The 18,548-nt window shown below is 39.6% G+C and overlaps 1 protein-coding gene across 7 annotated transcripts in view; it reads right to left on the minus strand.

The window, feature by feature from the left end:
- Window positions 1-18,548, minus strand: part of LOC6499030 (forkhead box protein O) — a 31,553-nt gene that overhangs the window by 6,742 nt on the left and 6,263 nt on the right. For 5 of the 7 annotated variants that reach the window (XR_006506871.1, XR_004311098.2, XR_004311099.2 and 2 more), the window contains 8 exons: window positions 15,415-15,755; window positions 15,136-15,350; window positions 3,096-3,388; window positions 2,369-2,587; window positions 1,891-2,095; window positions 1,113-1,278; window positions 861-985; window positions 165-800 (listed from right to left, as the gene is read on the minus strand). Coding sequence is in view for 1 of the 7 variants with exons in the window: in XM_032455537.2 (XP_032311428.1) it covers window positions 429-800; window positions 861-985; window positions 1,113-1,278; window positions 1,891-2,095; window positions 2,369-2,587; window positions 3,096-3,388; window positions 15,136-15,350; window positions 15,415-15,649 (1,830 nt within the window). In the remaining 6 variants the exon portion in view is untranslated. Of the gene's footprint in view, window positions 1-163; window positions 801-860; window positions 986-1,112; window positions 1,279-1,890; window positions 2,096-2,368; window positions 2,588-3,095; window positions 3,389-15,135; window positions 15,351-15,414; window positions 15,756-18,548 lie in introns of those variants that run through there. The other 2 variants (XR_004311100.2, XM_032455537.2) reach the window with 2 other exon arrangements.

Genomic DNA, 18,548 nt, shown 5'->3' on the forward strand with positions numbered 1-18,548 from the left:
AGAAAAGTCCTCCAGCTAAGGAGGAGGGTTGCTTCCGGACACTGTGGCACTTTTTTACATATTCATAAAACGAGCGCCGTGAAATGAGATTATTAACATAATTTATGCCGTCACATTGAATGGCTTTTAGCGGCAAGTAGATTGAAACCGACTTGTATACATACTTTGTAAACTTTTTAGTGGCGGTCCAGCTGCGGCTTCCTGCTCACTGATCCTGCAGCTGCTCCTCTGATTCCGACTTTAGTTTCCAGCTACCAGATACCAGTTACCAGCTGCTTACTTCTTTACACTATTGTCCTTAGAGTTAGCGTTTTAAAGCGTTCCATTGGCGATACAAACAACACACACACACATACGCGCACACTCACACAACGATAACCATACATCGACTATAGATCGTGGATCCTCGATCGATTTCTAGTCATCATCTAATGCACCCAGGAGGGCGGCGAGGTCACCACACTTGGTTGCGAATATTGAACTCTGGCATTCAGATTTGTGCTGGGCGTTTGTGTTGCCAATTCCAGGCTGCTGCTGCTTGTGTTATTGTTGTTGTTGAGCAGCAACTGTTGCTGCTGGTGTTGCTGATGTTGCTGCTGCTGCTGTTGCTGCTGCAGTTGTTGCTGCTGCTGTTGTTGCTGATGCAGCTGGGCCTGCAGCTGGTTCAGATTGAGACTGGTGCCGGTCGAGGTGGTGATGTTGCTGATGGGTGCACCGCTGTTGACCAGGTTGGTGTTCACCGATGCCAGAGGTATGTTGATGTCCAGCAAGCCACCATAGCTCATCTCCTGCTGTAGCAGCTTAAGGTAAAAATATAAAGAATTAATTAAAATTAAAGCCATGTAAAAAGACTGAGTTACCTCCTCGACATTGCACTCGAGATTCCCCACGGGAAAGTTCTCCAGATTAAATTCGTCAATTGGCTGAGCCTCGCTATTGAGCACCTCCAGGCATTGTCCTATCAAAGTAGAGGCGCAGTTATTATCTAAAATTTCGATTTTGGGAATCGAGATTTGGAGGTTGGAGTTTCGCAGACGGTTAGAGGGAAGATAAGCAGGATAGAGGAGTACAGATAAAGAAAGTGCTACAGTTTCAGAAGTTGTCGATGTTACCTTCCAGGTTCGTTGCAAGTTGTTGCTGTTGTTGCACCAGCAATGCGGCAGTGTCCGCGGGACCATCGAGAACCACGTTGCTGTAAGTGTTTAGCGAATCCGAGGATGGCTCGCTGTTCGGATAGGCGGGCGACATTGTTGTGGTAACTGAGTTCGGCGAGAGGCCCTGAAAATGGAATTCAATAAAATTTACAATGCTTCCTTTTGAAATATGTTGAAAATGTGTAGGAAAAGCAATTGACCCGCACAGAAGGCCATATCTCTGTCAATTTAAAAGTTTTGTAAATCGATTCCCCATAAAACTGCAACAAACCTTAGGAACACAATTTTTTTTAATTTTTTGTCACTTTTCCTTTGTTCCCCTTAAAAATGTTGAAAGCCGCATGGAAGGACAATATGGCCCCAAGCGAAGGCCATATTTGGCCAATTTCCGATTCTTGAGCGGAATACCTTAATCGATTTGTAGTTCGATTCTTGATTAATCTGCATCAAAATCTAGGAACGATAAATTTTTCAGATTTATTGTCACTTTTCCTAGGCTATCCCCTTCAAAATGTTGAAAACCGCATGGAAGGACAATATGGCCCCAAGCGAAGGCCATATCTTAGCCAATTTTCAGCCGATTCTTGAGCGGAATACCTTAATCGGTTTGTAGATTGATTCCCCATTAATCTGCATCAAAATCTTGGGGCGATATATTTTTAATATTTTTTTTGTCATTTTTCATTGGTTATCCTTAAAAATGTTGGAAATGGAAGGACTTGCTTTTAATACTTACATCTCTTGCATTGTGTAGGCAGCTGCAGTTGAGGGAGCGGTGTAGCAGGCACTGGGACTGTGGCTGCAGCGTGTTGTAGCCGGGGGTGGGGCCGTTGAGGGCGTAGGGCGAGGGCTGCTGGCCCTGCTGCTGCTGTTGCTGAGGCTGGGGCGGCTGGTAGGGCGGCGGGGGCGGCTGTGTGGGGAGGCCCGAGGCGGCACTGAACCTGCTCCAGCCGTACGATCGTTGGGTGGCAAGAACGAGAAGAGAAGGTGACTTTATAGATCTGTCTAATAGGAAGCTGCAACATATCATATCAAGAGTAATTCTGCATCATGCCAAGCTATTGGTGGAGTGTCAGGGAGGACATGCAACAAATTATTTTTACAACGTAAATGGAACAACATAAAAGGATTTGTTTTGTTGTTTTTTCTTTTGAAGGTTATTGGGGGTCGTGACATTTATAAGAATCAAATAAAAACAGTCATCGGGAACTGACCCTTGCTGCTGCTGCTGGGTGCACAGCGTCAGCTCGTCCGCCATGGAGCCAGTGAGCTCCTCGAGGGCCTGCGTCATCGTGGTGTTCTGGTAGTCGACACCCGGGAATCCCCAGTCGGGTTCGAGATCCTGGGCACGGATCGGACTCAAGCGTCCGCAGGAACTGGCGTTGGATGAGGCACGTTGCCGGAAGTCGGGCGACAGCTGGAAGCCACCGCCACTTCATCATCATAGCACACAAAAACAAAGAAGGAGAAAAAACGGAAGCAAATAAATAAATAAAAAATTTAATCAAATAAATCACTTAACTAAAATTCAAAGGTTCGACAAACTTAGTGACCAGACTAGGGACACAAGACAAGTGAAAATCATTTTGAAAAAATTCTTAAAAACTCTAAAAACTTGCCAATTATTTAAAAATGTGAAGCTTAAAGCGCGGATTATGATAGACTTTTAATAACTTCTAAATCATGCTCTAAAAGCAATATCCAAAGTGTCTTAAGATTCTTAAAAACTATTTTTAAATAGTATTTTTCTAACTATAAAGTTCTAAATTCTTTAACTAATCAAACTAAATAAACAACATGCCTTTAAAACTTAATAAAAGTGACTAGTATTAGTTATTTTAATTCTAAATATCTTATTTAAGAAATTATTTACTATATTTCTAATTTAACTTTTCAAAAAATTCATTAAAAAGCTGGAAAATAATAAAAATTAATAGTTACCTGTGCAGCGGGCTCTCTGGAAAATGGTCCAGCCCCTCGCTGACACTGCTGCTCGGCGAGGGCGTGGCATCGTTTAGGCCAACAACTCCGGCCTGTCGCAACGCCTCGACCCGCTTCTTGGCTCTGCCACGGCGCTTCTCGTACCGGGACGTCTCCATGGAGGCGGCACGGCGCCGCACCGATTTTCCGGGCTTGGCCTCCGGATTTAGCATCCACCAGGAGGACTTTCCGGTGCCCTCGTTCTGGACGCGCATGAACCGATTGTGCAGCGACAGATTGTGACGTATAGAGTTCTGTAATGAGACCAAAAGAATATTTTAGAGACACGCCAATCCTTTTTAGACGAAATAAAATGTGCAAAATTTGCAAATCCCTTGGCTTTTTGTCTAAGGATCTCCCACATTCTCATAGCGCTGATGTAACAATTTGTAAGCAATTGCTTCAATGGAAGAAACTGGAATGGTGGCTGCGTTTCCTTTCGCCGGTTGTGCCATTCAATTGTCTGTCGACATTTTTATGGTTTGCAGAACGCACAGGATCCCGCCACATTCACATAGATATTCTCTAATTGGAAGATGTCTTCACTGCTGTCGTCGTCGTCATCCTCGTCCTAGTCATACTTGTAGTCGTCCCCGTCGACTGTCAATTCATATTTTCCAACAATTGTCATAAATAACCGCGTGTAAGCAACGTAATGACAGCAAATCGACATCGACTACACAGCCCAATCCCGTCCAATAACTCCCAACTCTGTCTAGGTGGACAACAAAAAAAAAACAAACAAGGACAATTACTTGTCATCGGGTGCAAAAAAAGTAAAATAGAAATACCAGAAACAAATAGAATCAAACACGTTTAGTGTGGATTTGTCATCAGCTGGATTATTTTTGGTGTGGGGGCTTTGGTTAAATAAAAAAAGGAACAAGGAGGTATGGCTACGGTGGCAGCCAAAACTAAATGGAGCATTACAAACTGAACTAACTGAAAAAGGCAACCTTCTACAGATTCCACCCACCAAAAAAAAAGTAAAAGGCATACACTTAAACGTAAATGCACGGGGAAAGATATTGAATTACAAAATTAAATTAAAATATATACAATTTCAATTATATTTTAAAGAACTTAACTCTTGAAACTACTATCTATACCTGGTACTAGTCCTAACTTAACTTTAATAACTGACAGCCTAGCATATCCGATTCTGTCTATCTTTCTGTAGGATCTCTGAACTTCCGGCTACTACATAGTTTCGAAAATATCTAACCAATAAATTCATACTTCAAGTATTATTAACTTTTTCTCTGTGCACTTTCTCCCCACATCCTTTCTAAGTCACCGAAAAAGCGATTGCGACGCGTCGCGACTCTAGGCGGCACATTGGCGCCATTTATCACCGTTGCCAGGACATGTGAGTGGGTGGCCCGGAATTAGGGGGTGATGGTGGCAAGTTGCAAAAGCGAAAAGAGAAAGGGATGCCAGGCATCTGACAGACGCCCGCCTGACGACCTGAAACCTGTTCGCAGACAGGACCAGTATCCCCTTAGAATCTCTAATGCTGGATTTACTTAACAATTTTCTTCCTCCTTTTTTTTTTTGGCTGGCGAAAACTTTTTCTTGGCGACAGGGGGCTTGGTTTGGGGTCTACCGTCCAGAGTCCTGTAATGACATTTTTGGTTTTGGCTCCGCCCTCTAATTTTACCCCCTTCGCATAAAGTTATCATTTTTATTTAAATGTTTAAGTGCGCTGCCGACTGAGACGTCTCCAGCAGTACGAGAATGTTCAAACATTTTTGTGTCTCCTGCGGAGCTTCCATCCACTTGGCAAACGTTCTGATTATGCTAATGGCCAGATTGTAGAATTATCCAGCCAACTTCCGCCCAGAAACAGGATGTCCTGGCCGAATGTGTGGGTGGGTGGGTGAGTAATGAGAAAATATTTTCCAAATAAAATTTCCAAAGTTTATATATCAATTGGGAAAGAGTTTCTTCGGGAAAGAGAGGAAAGAGAATCGGGAAAGGGATTCTTAGTGATGTGAGATTTTTTTAAATAACTTTTGATTAAATCCAGTCTTAAAGGCAGTCAAATAAATTCCAAAGCGGGGCGTAGTCAAGGCCATAAAATCAAGGCAAAAATGCAAACAAACGGCATTCATAATTTATGGCACACACTTCATTGAATATTCATAACCTTAAATCTCGGCCAGAGAAAAAAGCCAAAAGAACATGCCAGCATTGCGAACATTCTCAATTCATCTAACTAATTGGACCTATTAAATCGAGAGAGATATTATATGTACGCGACTGGGCGACTGCGACCACATGTCGACCTGCCCGGGGCCTTAAAGGAAATCTGGGTTCCAAAACGTGCCATTGGTTACCAAGGAGCTGCATTATCCGAGCCCACTTAGCTGAAGAGGAGGATATTTTGGGGAAAAAAATTACATAAATATATGGTAGTTTTCTTTATTAAATTGGGTGGGCTTATATAATGTTCATCGCTTTAAAACAAAATATTTTTTTGTTTAATGTGTCAATACATTTTATTAACTATTATATAATATTTATTTTTTTGTAACGACTTTTCCCCAAGTGCATTTGTAGTTATACGTATGTAGGTCATCACATCGTCGCCTCCACAATTCGCATCCATGGCGAGCACATGAAAAGCAATCGGAATGGAAAAACTGGGCTTCTATTGAATTTAGTTATTCCCCAGTAGCGACAAATGAGCAAAAGCCAGAGAAATGGAAATTTCATATATTTATGGGGTGTGCCAATCCGGTAGTCAAGGATATGTGTGCCCTTATTTTGTACAATTAATGTGCAACGAGCGTGAAACACAATGAAGTTTCTGGAAATATTCAATTGCAAAAAAAAATGTGACCCAAAATCGATCGATCGTTGAGTTGAGGGCGGATTGTAGTTAAAGTTTCTCCAGCCAAACCGGAATGACCAATTACAATTATTAGGGAAAAACTTTTATTTATGGATGCGCTGCCGACTTTGTTCTGAATCATTTCTTTATAATTTATATGAGTAATTGTCGGAGATAGACAAAAAAGGGAACCGAATCCGAAGCACTAAAATATATTAAATCTGCCAGCTCATTTCATTTGAGCTTCGCTCTTCCCCCTCATATGAGAGTATTCCTGAATGCCACTGTGGGGTGACTTGAGGCTCTATCAGTCTGCTCCCCCTCGTACGAGGAGGGCAATCCCCGCCTCTGTGTATCTCTTGAAGCGCTGTCATCTCGTATCAAATATGCATATTTCATTGGGCCATTTGAGCGGCTTATGGCGAAGCTGAATCGCGACATGTGCCGCTAACTGGGTTGTCCTTAATATTCGCGAACAAGTGGCATTTAAAAGAGCCTAGAGATGCTTCAAAGGAAAGCTTTAAAATTACCAAGATCTTAGGTGAAAATATGCCCTATAAATATTCAGCCTTGAAGCATTTTCTTAAAGTCATTCACTCATCATTTAATCTAATTTCTTTTTTCCATATCAAACACAAAACATGTTAAAGGTTTGCGGCTGTCCGCGACTTAACCAAAAAAAAATGGCACCAAAAACGTCAATAAAAACCTAAAAAAATCGTAAAAAGAGTCCGATCTGTATCAGTTTGTGGGAAAAGGTTTAACTCTGAATGGGCGGTGGGGTGTGGAAGGTACAAGCGCCCCAATGCCAGACAGCTGCAGCGATTCTCACACACAAATCAAATGAACACACACCCGACCACTCTGGCATAGAAATAAAAAAAAAGATTATTCGCATTTAGATGTGAAATTGAGATATAAATTTTTGAAACGACACTCTACACTCCAGCAACCTAATTTTTTTTTTTGGTTCGCCCAACAAACAGGTTACCATTCATTCGGCTAATTGCTACCAACCAGGCTAGGCAGTTAAATTGAATTTGGCCAGAACCAGTGGTTAAAATATATGTGTACAGCTTTCGGCATAACGAGATCCTGCATTGTTTCTACTGCAATAAAATTGATTCTATAAAGAGAAGATGATTATTTAATTCTCAGAAATTCGATGGAATTTAATGATTTGATAAATGGCTGCATGGGTAATTAAATAGCTGAAATCCGAAATCCGAATTGCTGGGGAAACTGATTCGATTTTATTGATTTGCGAGAAGGTGCTGATCTGTAACACTTTCCGAGTGGGCGGGAAACGTGCTAAAAATCTGATGGATTGAGTAAATATTACATCTGGAATCCCACTCATATTTTTGTATAAACCCGGCAACACAGCCTTGAACTGGCCAGTATGCGGGTTAAAAAAAATGGCCACTAGGTTTGGTTCAGACTCTGCCTTTTTTTTTTTGGTTGGGCTGTCTGTTTGGGCAATTTGTAAACACTTTTGCTCCGAGTGGGCCAAAGACTAAACAAATCAAGATTGAAAATTTATGGTGATGGTGATGGGGATCTGGTGTCTGCAATACTGTTTACCCAAGACTAATTAATTGTTTAAACAATTTCAGCTTTCAGAGATGCCAGCAGATGATATTCGAGCACTGTTTACCCAAAAAGATCATTGACAGTTGCCATTAAATTGGCAAACGGTTTAAAAATCAATTTGGAAACGAATCACGATCGCAGTATAGTATTGATTGGATTCTCGAATGTGATTTCTGGCGCGTGTACATGAAATCTCAATGTGGGGCCACAGCCTGGAGGCAATCATTGAAATTGATAGAACCTAATGGCAGCAGTAATTGATTAGATAATGGCCCCGTAATGACCTAGACCATCTTGATCAATCAAATAAAATATCAAACTTTAATATTGAGGCTCTTTAAACTCTTTCCCAACAGTATTAGGACTCTCAAAGTGCTTTAAGCCGCTCCCCAATCTAAAATCAATATCTAAACCGTATCAAAAAGCCATTGAAAAGACAACCAACAGAGGAATACAATTTCAAACTGCAAAACTAAATAAAAGAGCCATAGACATGGGACAAACATACTGATAGTACCGGGATGGTACCCCATACCACTCTGGACAAACACTGTAAAGATATGTGAACATAAAACAGGCGGCATTATCATCGCAATGATGATGTGATGATATGATATGGAATTGCAAAAGTTTTCTCTTTCTACTTCTTAGACTCGTGTCTGTTTCGGTTTCGTTTTTGGGGGGGATTTTTTTCCGGCAAACTTTTATGAATACCAGCGAGCCATTGGAGGGCAGGAGGTCCTGTATAGGAAGAGATTCTGCGACAAAGCCGCCAACAACGATTAATCGCAAGACACGTTGGCGCCTGCGTGCCAAACGGAAACGGAAATCAAATGACAAAGCTATATATATATCCTCTCTGCCTCGTTACGATTCAATTGCACCTGAGAAGCTTTAAATAGAAGAGAGTCCTTCAAGCAGTGAACAATTTTGATGCAAGTGTCAGCATGTCTGCAATTTATAAGGACTCCATAAGTGTTGCATTTTGTCTGAGGATACAAAGAATGCCAAAGGAGGGTCTTTGGGTTTTATTTATTGTGAAGAAATGGGCTAGAAAATACTCTTTTTCCAAGAAAATAATATATCTGTTAAAGATATTTGGAAATAATATGTAGATTATGTGAAATATATTCTTAGAAATAATCACACTTTAAAGTATATCTTTAAATTAAAAGTAGAGTTGAAGTAATCAAGTTCAGTAAGAGTAGTTTCTGAAATAAAAGCAATCGTGTGGTGAACCAAACTGGAAACCAACAAAAGGCAAACACAAACTTAAGCAATTGCACTTGGCCAACGAAATCGGGCCAAATGATGTGCAATTTCTACATTTCCACAGACACACAAACACATACACACAGATATGTAAGTGGTTACTTAGCGCGGGCGAGGACATTGCCCCAAAATGTATGCAACGAAAATTGGAGCCAAGTTCATAAATGTGTTTGTCTGCTGCTCGCCTCGTCGTTTGCCATTCGCCATTCGCAATTCTTTCGAAAGTTTATGAAACTGAGTGACATTCATTAAATACGAACAAGAGACAAATCCCATGTGGCTGGTATCCGAAGGATATCCGAAGGAAGGATTTCTTAGAATCGAACCCTTGATTGATTATGTGCTTGGATTTCGGGGCAGGCGAGGCTTAAAGAGTCGCGCAACAAATTAAATAATGATTTCCAATTTCGATTGCTTTAAGCGGAAGCGAAAGCAGGCCAGTAATTTGCACCAGAACTTTATTTACGAGCTAGTGCGGCCGCCCCATTAGTTTGCTGCCCTCCTTGCCGTTTTTCTTTGGCCATCTCCCACTCCTTTGGGCCATTAACTGGACATGAATGGGCTGCCCCGTCCTCGTGCCGAGTGATAAATGTGGGCGGAACTTTGCCAAGTGGTCTTTGAGCGACATTCAATGGGATTTGAAGTTGTCATCGGTATATAAGACACATCCACAAACGGCAATCCACATGGGATTTTAAAGCTATAGAGCTAAAGAAAAAAATTTAATTATATTTTTCATTAAGAAATATCAACCAATTCTGATATTTAAAATTAGAACTTTTATCATCCTCTTGGACCAACTTTTTGTATAAATTTTAAGCTTCACTTTAATAGCGTTTTATCATATATGGAACAACCACATCATTTCGGTTGATTTTATGGCTTTTTCTTATGATTATTGCACATTTATTGAAGCCCCGCCTGGACTCGGGCTTCTGGACAGAGTGATTCGGACGAGTGGCGTTTTATTTTGTAGAACACCCATATGAGATAATTTCTCAATAAATAATTTCAACATTTATAAAGTAATTCTTTGCTTTTTTTTTTGATTTGGCTGTCTTGAGGCGAAACCAGTTTGATTTGCGCTGCCTTGCTTGGCCCGTAGTATTTTGATATTCGATTATATACAATATTTCGCACAAAGTAATAGAAATCGAACAAACAAAGAAGTTCATTGAAATGACAAACTTTGATATTTATATGCGGAGAGCAGACCGAACATACTAATAAGGTCTATACATACACTTGTTTTATATGTTCGAAATTAATAATTTGTAGGCAGAGCAGAAACCAGAAAGTGTGGCATAAAATGTATTCACTTTTTTGTTGCCCATAAAAAAAGTGAATAAAGAAAGGTGGGTGGTGAGGATGGATGGGTCATGGGGCCGAGGATCAGAGCCGAGTGTGTCGTCTCATTGCCAGACAAAAAAATTCTGAATGCCAGACTCCGTCTGCGGCCATGCTCGGCTGCCACTTGCATTCCGACCGGTACTGGTTCGTGCTCAAATCGTAAAATTCTAAGCAACTCACATAAATTTCGTCTGTGGAGATACATTTTTGCATGCAACGGTGCGGGGGACAACATGCATTTTTGAGTTTTTGTTGAATTTTATAACCCAGCCTGCGGCGCTGGTGTTAATTAGTGCAACAGGCCATAAAAACGCTCGGGAAATTCTACACACACTAACCTCGCACAACGAGAAGCCGCGTGCGCTTCTCTTCAGCTTTTTTCTTCAGCTTTTGCCGCAAGTGCAGCATAATTAATAGCCGCACAATTACGATCTAGACAGGGCCCGTCTGGCCCGGCACATATACCATATACAAGTGGCATGATTGAACAATGATTTGCGATCGTTTGCCATGGGACTCGGTGACGAGGTCATTTTTTAGTAGCTCCCATAATAGCATAAGGAACTGTGACGGTGCTATGCAACGACATAAATCATTAAAGTTGATGGAGATCATAAAAAGGGGAACAAGTTAATATGTTTCAACATGGAAATTTCAAGATTTTCCTTCACATAATAATTAGAATTAAAATATTAGGAAGATTCTTCAGAGTCTTGTGATATAATAGGTCTACTACTAACTTCCCTTCAATAGTTGCATCAAAAAATTATCTAATAATATTCCTCAAACACCTAACCAATTACATAAATGCAATTAAAGTAAAGAATAAATAAAGAATTACATTCGCACTTCGTGAGAGCTAAAATGTTGAGTAATGTCGTTACAGTATCGATACGCTTCGAGTAGAACTCGTAACCCATGGGCCATAAAATTCTACAACTAATGTTTCGTAAAACAAACTAATGTCACGAAAAACGGGGGCGTGGCTATTGCTTCCGTGTCGCCCTTTTGCTTTTTATCAGCAAGAACCCAGGGCAACAAATTAAAAAAAAAAAAACCTAAAAAGTAAATATAAAAAAGGGGGCGTGTTGCGCCCGGCAAGGCAAATTAATACTACGCAGTACGCCGGCATGCATATATAGTAAGTGTTGTGGGTCCAAACCGACTGAGAGTTGCATGCAAATAATAGAAATAAATTCGCCGAATAGCTCGGCATGGTCTGCTGAAAGCGCTACTAGAGTGGCAAGGAGATGAGATAGGGGGGAATGGGCAAGGTTAATGCTTATTTATAAACGAATATTATGTGCACGGCAATCTTAGAGTGCTGATCTCGTTCTGGTTCTTGTTCTCGTTCTCGTTTTCGATCTGTGAGTGCCATTTGGATTTTTGGCTGATTTTGATTATTTCCAGTATATTCACGTTCCATTTCTCAAAAAAACAACTTGTATCGCTTTGATTTTATTAGGTTTTATAGTGTTTTGATTGTTATTGTTTTTGTTTTACATTTAAATGCACTTTACACCAAATCAAATGCGCCGCAAAATAACAAAAAATAAAACGCAAACAACGGCCAACAATGCGTATACTTAATGCGCGTTTAACAGCCATGAAAAAAAAGGAAACAAGAAAAAATATGAAAAAAAAATTAAATCAGAAAAAAGCCATTACAAATATCATAGAGGGGGTTAGAAAGCCTGCCAGGCAGGGATGGAGGGAGTAAGTGCATTGTCAAGTGTTAAATTGGTTACACAATTGGTGGGTGCCTCTGTATGGGTGCTTCTATAGTTGTGCTCGGCTATCGTTAATTAATGCCATTATTTTCCGCAGTTTATTGCATATTTATATTGTCTCTAGTTATTTGAAAAGCTGACACTATGCCCCGCCCCTGCCATGCCCCTATCTCTTGGCCACTTGCACTCTGGTCAACTGAATGAGTAATGCGCATTAAGCTGAGGACCGACTCTTCAGGCACCTCCAGTTACTGGCCCACTCCGGACAAGGCCATTACAGTCTTGATAAGGCCCATTGATAAAGCCAAAGTTAACCAAGGTTAAACTGGGTCTAAATCATTCGCCCATTACACTGCATTGTTAACAATATTGCACAATATGTTCAGATTACAGGCAATTGAGATAGGAAGTGCCAAAAATGAAGTTTAATTTAATATGAAATAATTTTACAATAATAACAATAATTTTAAAAATGGAACAGAACCATGGGGGAAACGAAGAACTCATGTTCTATCCCCAGGAAAAATCAGGAAATGTATTCGCCAATCATAAATAGTATCGTGCCCACCTAAGAAGCCTTCATAAATTACATAAAAATCTCCAAACGACGAATGAAAACCACGAAAATGTTGGGCCAAAAAATATTTATAACACGATGCGGTTCGCTGCCAATTAAAAGAAGCAAATATAAAAACAAAATATACAAAAAAAAGAAAGAAAATATTAACAAAAAAACACTCGCAAACAAAAATAAATTGATAAAAGGAGCATGCGAAAAAAAATACTTGGCAGCGGTTCAATGGCCAAAACGCGATGTCGCTTGCCTGATGATGAAGACACGAGCCAGAGCCAGAACCACAGCACCACCACTTCGCCACCATCTCCTCCCATCCCATCGCAGACAACCACCGGCCTTTTGGGAGGAAGCCTTTGCAATGCAGTCGCCAGCCGAGTGGCAAAATTTAAAATTCCACAAATGTCATTTGAGTGTTTCGCTCGTTCCGTTCTTTATTATTATGACGACTATTCGAAGAGGAAGCTCTCTGATGGGAAAAATGATGGCAAAGAAAGGAAGAGGAGCTCCAGCTCGAGCACCATAAAATTGTGGTGCGAGGAAAAAGGAAGCAAGTGTCAGGTAGAATGTGGCAACGTGTTGCATAAATTAGCAAAGGCCGTAAAACTTTATAAAGGAATGCACGGAAAGAACTCTTCCTTTCAACTTCGAAACAGGAGAAATCTATAAATAGTCAATTCTATATTTTGATGACAAATTGTGGTTGGGTTTATTTCACAGAATGTATAGGTATTTATTGCAATAGAACTCAATGAGTTACTCTATTTTTTGCATTCCTAGAAAGCCTCTCAAAGCTCAAATAACAGTTCTACGACGCGCGAATAGAATTCTTTATCACGATGATTGTTATTTCCATTCGTAATCACAAAAAACCCAACAAAGTGCTGCGGCCGACTACTTCCGTGAAGTCAAACATCAACGGCAAATATAAACAACAGATTAATATAAATACCGCCAATATTAGTTCACAACCCTAAAAAACTATGGCAGTCAAAACAAAAACAGAAATCAACGCAAAATTCATTGGAAGCGCGCTGTCTGCGCAAAATGAAAAAGTTTCGGGTATCAAGAATGGCATCGTCTTCGATTTCTTCGTAGCCAGCGCAGCGCATTCTTCAGTATTTCTTGCTATTGTTGTAGTCTTTATCATTTTCTGGGTTGTCCAGGGAGGTGCTAAAAAACCATCGGCCTTTTGCATTGAAATATCAGCGAAAATGATAAAGAAAAACAATCACGTGAATGACGCACTGCACTGACCAAGAAATATGAGTCGATCGAATGATTTATGGCTCGGATCACGTATACGTAGCCGTACCATGGAACGGACGGAGTTCTAGGGAACGGAATTACCGGAATATCATCTATAAGTCCACTCAAATTCCAAAATTCACAAGTGCACGAATTGTGCCTGGGACCGAAGCGAAAAAAAGACCAAAAACCCATTTAAGGTAAATGTCAATGAACTCCTGCCAATATTGATAACTTGTACAAAAAAATCGACCGTATAGTATAGCCTCACAAATACAGGAGGCATACTGTCTATGTAAGCAAAATGTTATCAGCCCAAAAAAAAAGAACTGCCCCTAAATCGGTAAACAAAAACCCAAGAAAAATAAATAATTGCCAAAACCTATTGGGTATCAAGTTAAGTCCCCAATTGAGATGAAAACTATAGCCTATTACTTGATCTACGATAAGCCTCTTAACGTTGATCATAATTAAATTGTTAGTTTATATCGTGTGGAAATCGAAAAGGGAAAATCTCCGGCTCGTTTAGAGTTAAGTGCAGGGAATTACAGGGGTTTCGAGGAGCAGCGAATAAAGCGGAACCGGTATCCGAGTATCTGAGTATCTGAATATGAATGAAAATGAATCGTGATATACGCATGGGGGCATGCACGCGTCTATTTATTTACGTACGATTGGATGTAAACAAAACGAAAAATGATCCGCAGATAAAAGCGCATTAATTGCAAAAAACTCTGCAAAAAAAAATAATAATAAAATTCAAGCAAATAAAAAAAAAATGGAAATCCAGCAAAGACTGAAAGACAAACAGATGGCAAACATTTCGCACATGCACTAAATAAGCTAAACAGCAAATGATGGGGAAAACAAAGAAAAAAAAGCTGTAAGACTGACTGACAATTGCATAATAAAAGTGGGAAAAAAAAGCGACCACAAAAAAGCAAAACACAACACAAAAAAATATGAAAGCCAAACAACACAAGCTCCACTTTATCTGCTCCACTCGACTCTCACTCCATGCGGACTGACTTGGCCATGAACTTGACCGTTTGCTCGGCAAAATGTGAATGAAATGGCTATTTCAAAGCCAAAGAGCACTGTGGGAAAAATATCAAGTTGAAAACACTCTCAAAAACACTATAAACCACACCACACTGCCACTGGATGGGTATTAAGTGAAGTAACCAGAGTAGCCAGTAAAGAAAGTAAAACCTCTGTAATGTTGGGGCTTCTCAAGCTTAATGGTTGTGCATTAAAGAGACTTTATATTATTCACGTTTATTATTTTACCCCATAATTTTAAATACAATATAGATCTACCACTTTTTTCTTTGATAATTATCAAGCTTAACTCTTGAAACCCCTGAGGGTGTGAGATTTTGGGAATTTGGAACCTACCTTCCATCCAGCACTGCTGTTCGAATCGCCCTTGTCCTTAAAGTATGGCACGTTCTGGACCATCCACTCGTAGATCTGACTCAGAGTCAGTCGCTTGTCGGTGGCCGATCCAATGGCATGCGTTATGAGATCCGCATAGGAGAGGTTTCCCCATGCATTGCGACGCGATGAATTCTTCTTGGCTGCATTCGCATTCTGTATAGCCTGTTGTGAGTCTAAAAAGATGCCAAAAAAAATTAATGAATAGCTAAGAAAGGTAAAAGAATGGAGGAAACTCACCTCCTGCAGTCAACTGCTGATTGCTGGCTTTTGTACTATCCAGTTCGTCGACGGGCTCCACAAAGTTATCTGGTCTGGGGCAGGGCCATGTGTTCGATCTGGCTCTGGTCTGGGGCTCGAAACCGGCATCTATGGGCAGGTCGCCCACACCCACGCCCACCCCCAGCTGGTCCATGGCCAGGCCGTTGTCTGTGTGGGTCAGGGTGGGCCAGTCCTGCGCGAAGCCGTCCATCATGGGGTAGAGTATGTCGTTGTGCAGTTGCAGCTTTGCGGTGTCTTCAGTAATCCACGCCAGCCCAAAAAAATTACCGAAGCACACACTCAAGCTTCGGGATTATAATCTGGAAAATGATTTATAAAAATAATTAGTTGGAGAATTTTTGAAGAAACAACTATAATTTAGTCAAATACATATAATCAGGAAAATATTAACACCTTGAAAATTATGTCAAGTCATCTCATCTCACTGCCAAGTATTTTGATGAAAATTACATTTTGATTGTTTTCGTGTTTCGTAAAAAAATTAGGAACAATTTCCAAATGATCTTGAATTGTTCTACTAATTGACAAATCGAATTAATCAGTCTTATCTTCTGAATCATATCTTAGAGTCGAAAGTAACTTATCTATGATAGTTGTAAATTAAAGAATTTCCGGTCACGTTTTATAGATTTGATCGAATTCGAGTTCTAAACAAATTATTCAGTTATTCTACACTTGATCGATAATTTAATTCTGATGATTTATAGAGCAAGCTATTTGTTATTTCCCACTACCTTAGAACTTGATACGAAATCGATGGGTTGTAAATTCATATAAGTTTAGGAATCGTACGTTCTTAAATCTATAGATAGGTGACAAAAAAAACTCAGTGTCGGCGAACTCTTAATAGTAAAATTAAGAGAGCGTTATCAGCAGGAGGAAACCAGGGCAGATAATGTAGGTTATGATCTTGTTCCTCGCCCGTTCTATTTCATTTTATTTTTCCAAACGCCTTTATGGAATGGAAATCAATTAGTTTTAATAAAATCTATAAATTCTTTTATGACTAAATTTAGCACACAATACGTATAGATCGTATGAAAAGCAATGAAAATTATTTCAATTAGCGGGGCGGCGGCGCGAGTTATCAATTCCCTAATAATTGTTGATAGTATGGGATTGGGCAATCAAAATTCTAAAATAAATACAATGAACAAAATTGACAGATCCAGCAAAACGGGCCTTCTGTATTCTGAGGTCTGTGAGTTAATCTGGAATATAAAAGGTCTATTGACTCCGTCTGGAATGTCGGGAACGACTTGATAAGTCACTGAAGCTCGACGAGCATTGTACGAACTTTGATGGCAATTTTTTTAATGCAATTTAAGCCAAAATTGAATAAGACAAATATTTTTTGAAAATTTAAGTTCATAAAGTAATAACTACAAAATATATAGGAGTATAATCAAAAACTATCAATTATTTTACTAGTAGAACATATTTTCGAACTTTTTCTGAAATATTTCAACCAACTATTAAGAGAAACCAAATCTAATCAAAGAGAATACCCAACTCTCTTTCATCCTCAAAATTGTAAACAAATAAATAAGTGTGCGTAACCCGTAACTCAATTAAAATACACTCACCAACACTCACGAATGAATACAAAAAAAGCGAGTATCTGTGTGTGGAGGCATTTTGATTGAGCTTTTTTTATATTATATTTTTTTGCCTTTTCGCCGAGAATTTCTCGCCAAGAACACGAAAAAAAGAGAGATAGTGGGGGAAACCGGGAGAAAAAAAAGATACACCGACGACGACGACCACGACATCGAAGAATTACCTTGAGAACACGGAAGTTCATTCAGTCGCTACCTAAACATTTGCCTACCTGAGAGCATTCCGATCATCACCTCATTATAGTTCGGCCAAAATTCGTTCTCAGAATTTGTTCAGCGGCAAAAACTTTGGAGTGCTTTTATTTCAATTTTTTTTATTTTTTGGTTTCCATGTGAGTGTGAGTATGTTCGGGTATTTAAATAACGAAATTATTTAGATAAGGTCGCGCGTCGTTGTCTGTCATTACATAATATCATCCTAGCGAAAGGTTTATGGCCGCAAATAATGGCAATGCGAATGGGAATGAGTCGCACTCAAGTGCCCCCCCGGCAAAATAACTACAAAACAAAAAAAAAACCGAAAAAACCCCAGACAGAAAAACAACTAACCGAAACATTTCAACCTGACCTAAGCCACTAGCAACAACAAAAATCAAAGCAAATTTAATGAGGCTGTCAAAAAAGAAACCCAGAAATACACCAAAAATACCCGGCCTGCAAATGAAGCTACTACGTGTATAGTAAGAATGGAAAGTCCAGAGGTGACCGACTCGGTTATTCTCTGTAGCTACGAATGTATCTGAAAGGTATTTTGGTGAGGCCATCAAAGATACAAAAAAGTTCATTGATACGAAGGCGTTTTAAGAGGCGCTTTCTCTTTGTTTCGAGGAACTCTGCTTTCTTTATTCATTATTATTTAGTGTTTATTGATTTTTAAGTAATATTTAAATGTTATTTTATTAAAATATAATTACATCTCTGAATAGTATTAATATCCCTAATATATCACTAAGTAACCTGCTGGTCGAAAGTGCATTGCTCCTAAAAATAGTTGAAAATTCCTATTGCTCTCGTTCACTGCCGGCTGCCAACTATTTTGAGTAAATTGTCATTAAGATTTGCCATTTGAATATGGCACTTTGAATATATTACACTTTTTTTTTTCTTTCGAACTTTCGAAGAGGAGAAATTGCGTCGCAAAGCCGGTTCTGAAATATTAAATAATATGCAGGGCCCATAACATTTGATAATATTGAAACGCGTCATTATATGAAAATAGCGAAATACAAAAAGCAAAACAGAAATCGCTGAAAAATAGGTAAGCATAGGAAATGTAAACAATAACAGAACAAATATATAGGTTGGGAGTGGGATTTGTTGGATCTATGGCAGGCATGGCATGATGTGATCCGATGCTGCGTCATTAACCATATAGTCATATGTCATATAGATCGGTGGGCCATTCAGCGAGACAGGTTCTGAGCAAACAAATGTATTTTTTTATTACATCAGATTAGCCGACAAGTTTATATT

This window comes from Drosophila ananassae, chromosome 2L (assembly GCF_017639315.1).
Source record: "Drosophila ananassae strain 14024-0371.13 chromosome 2L, ASM1763931v2, whole genome shotgun sequence".
NCBI lineage: Eukaryota > Metazoa > Arthropoda > Insecta > Diptera > Drosophilidae > Drosophila > Drosophila ananassae.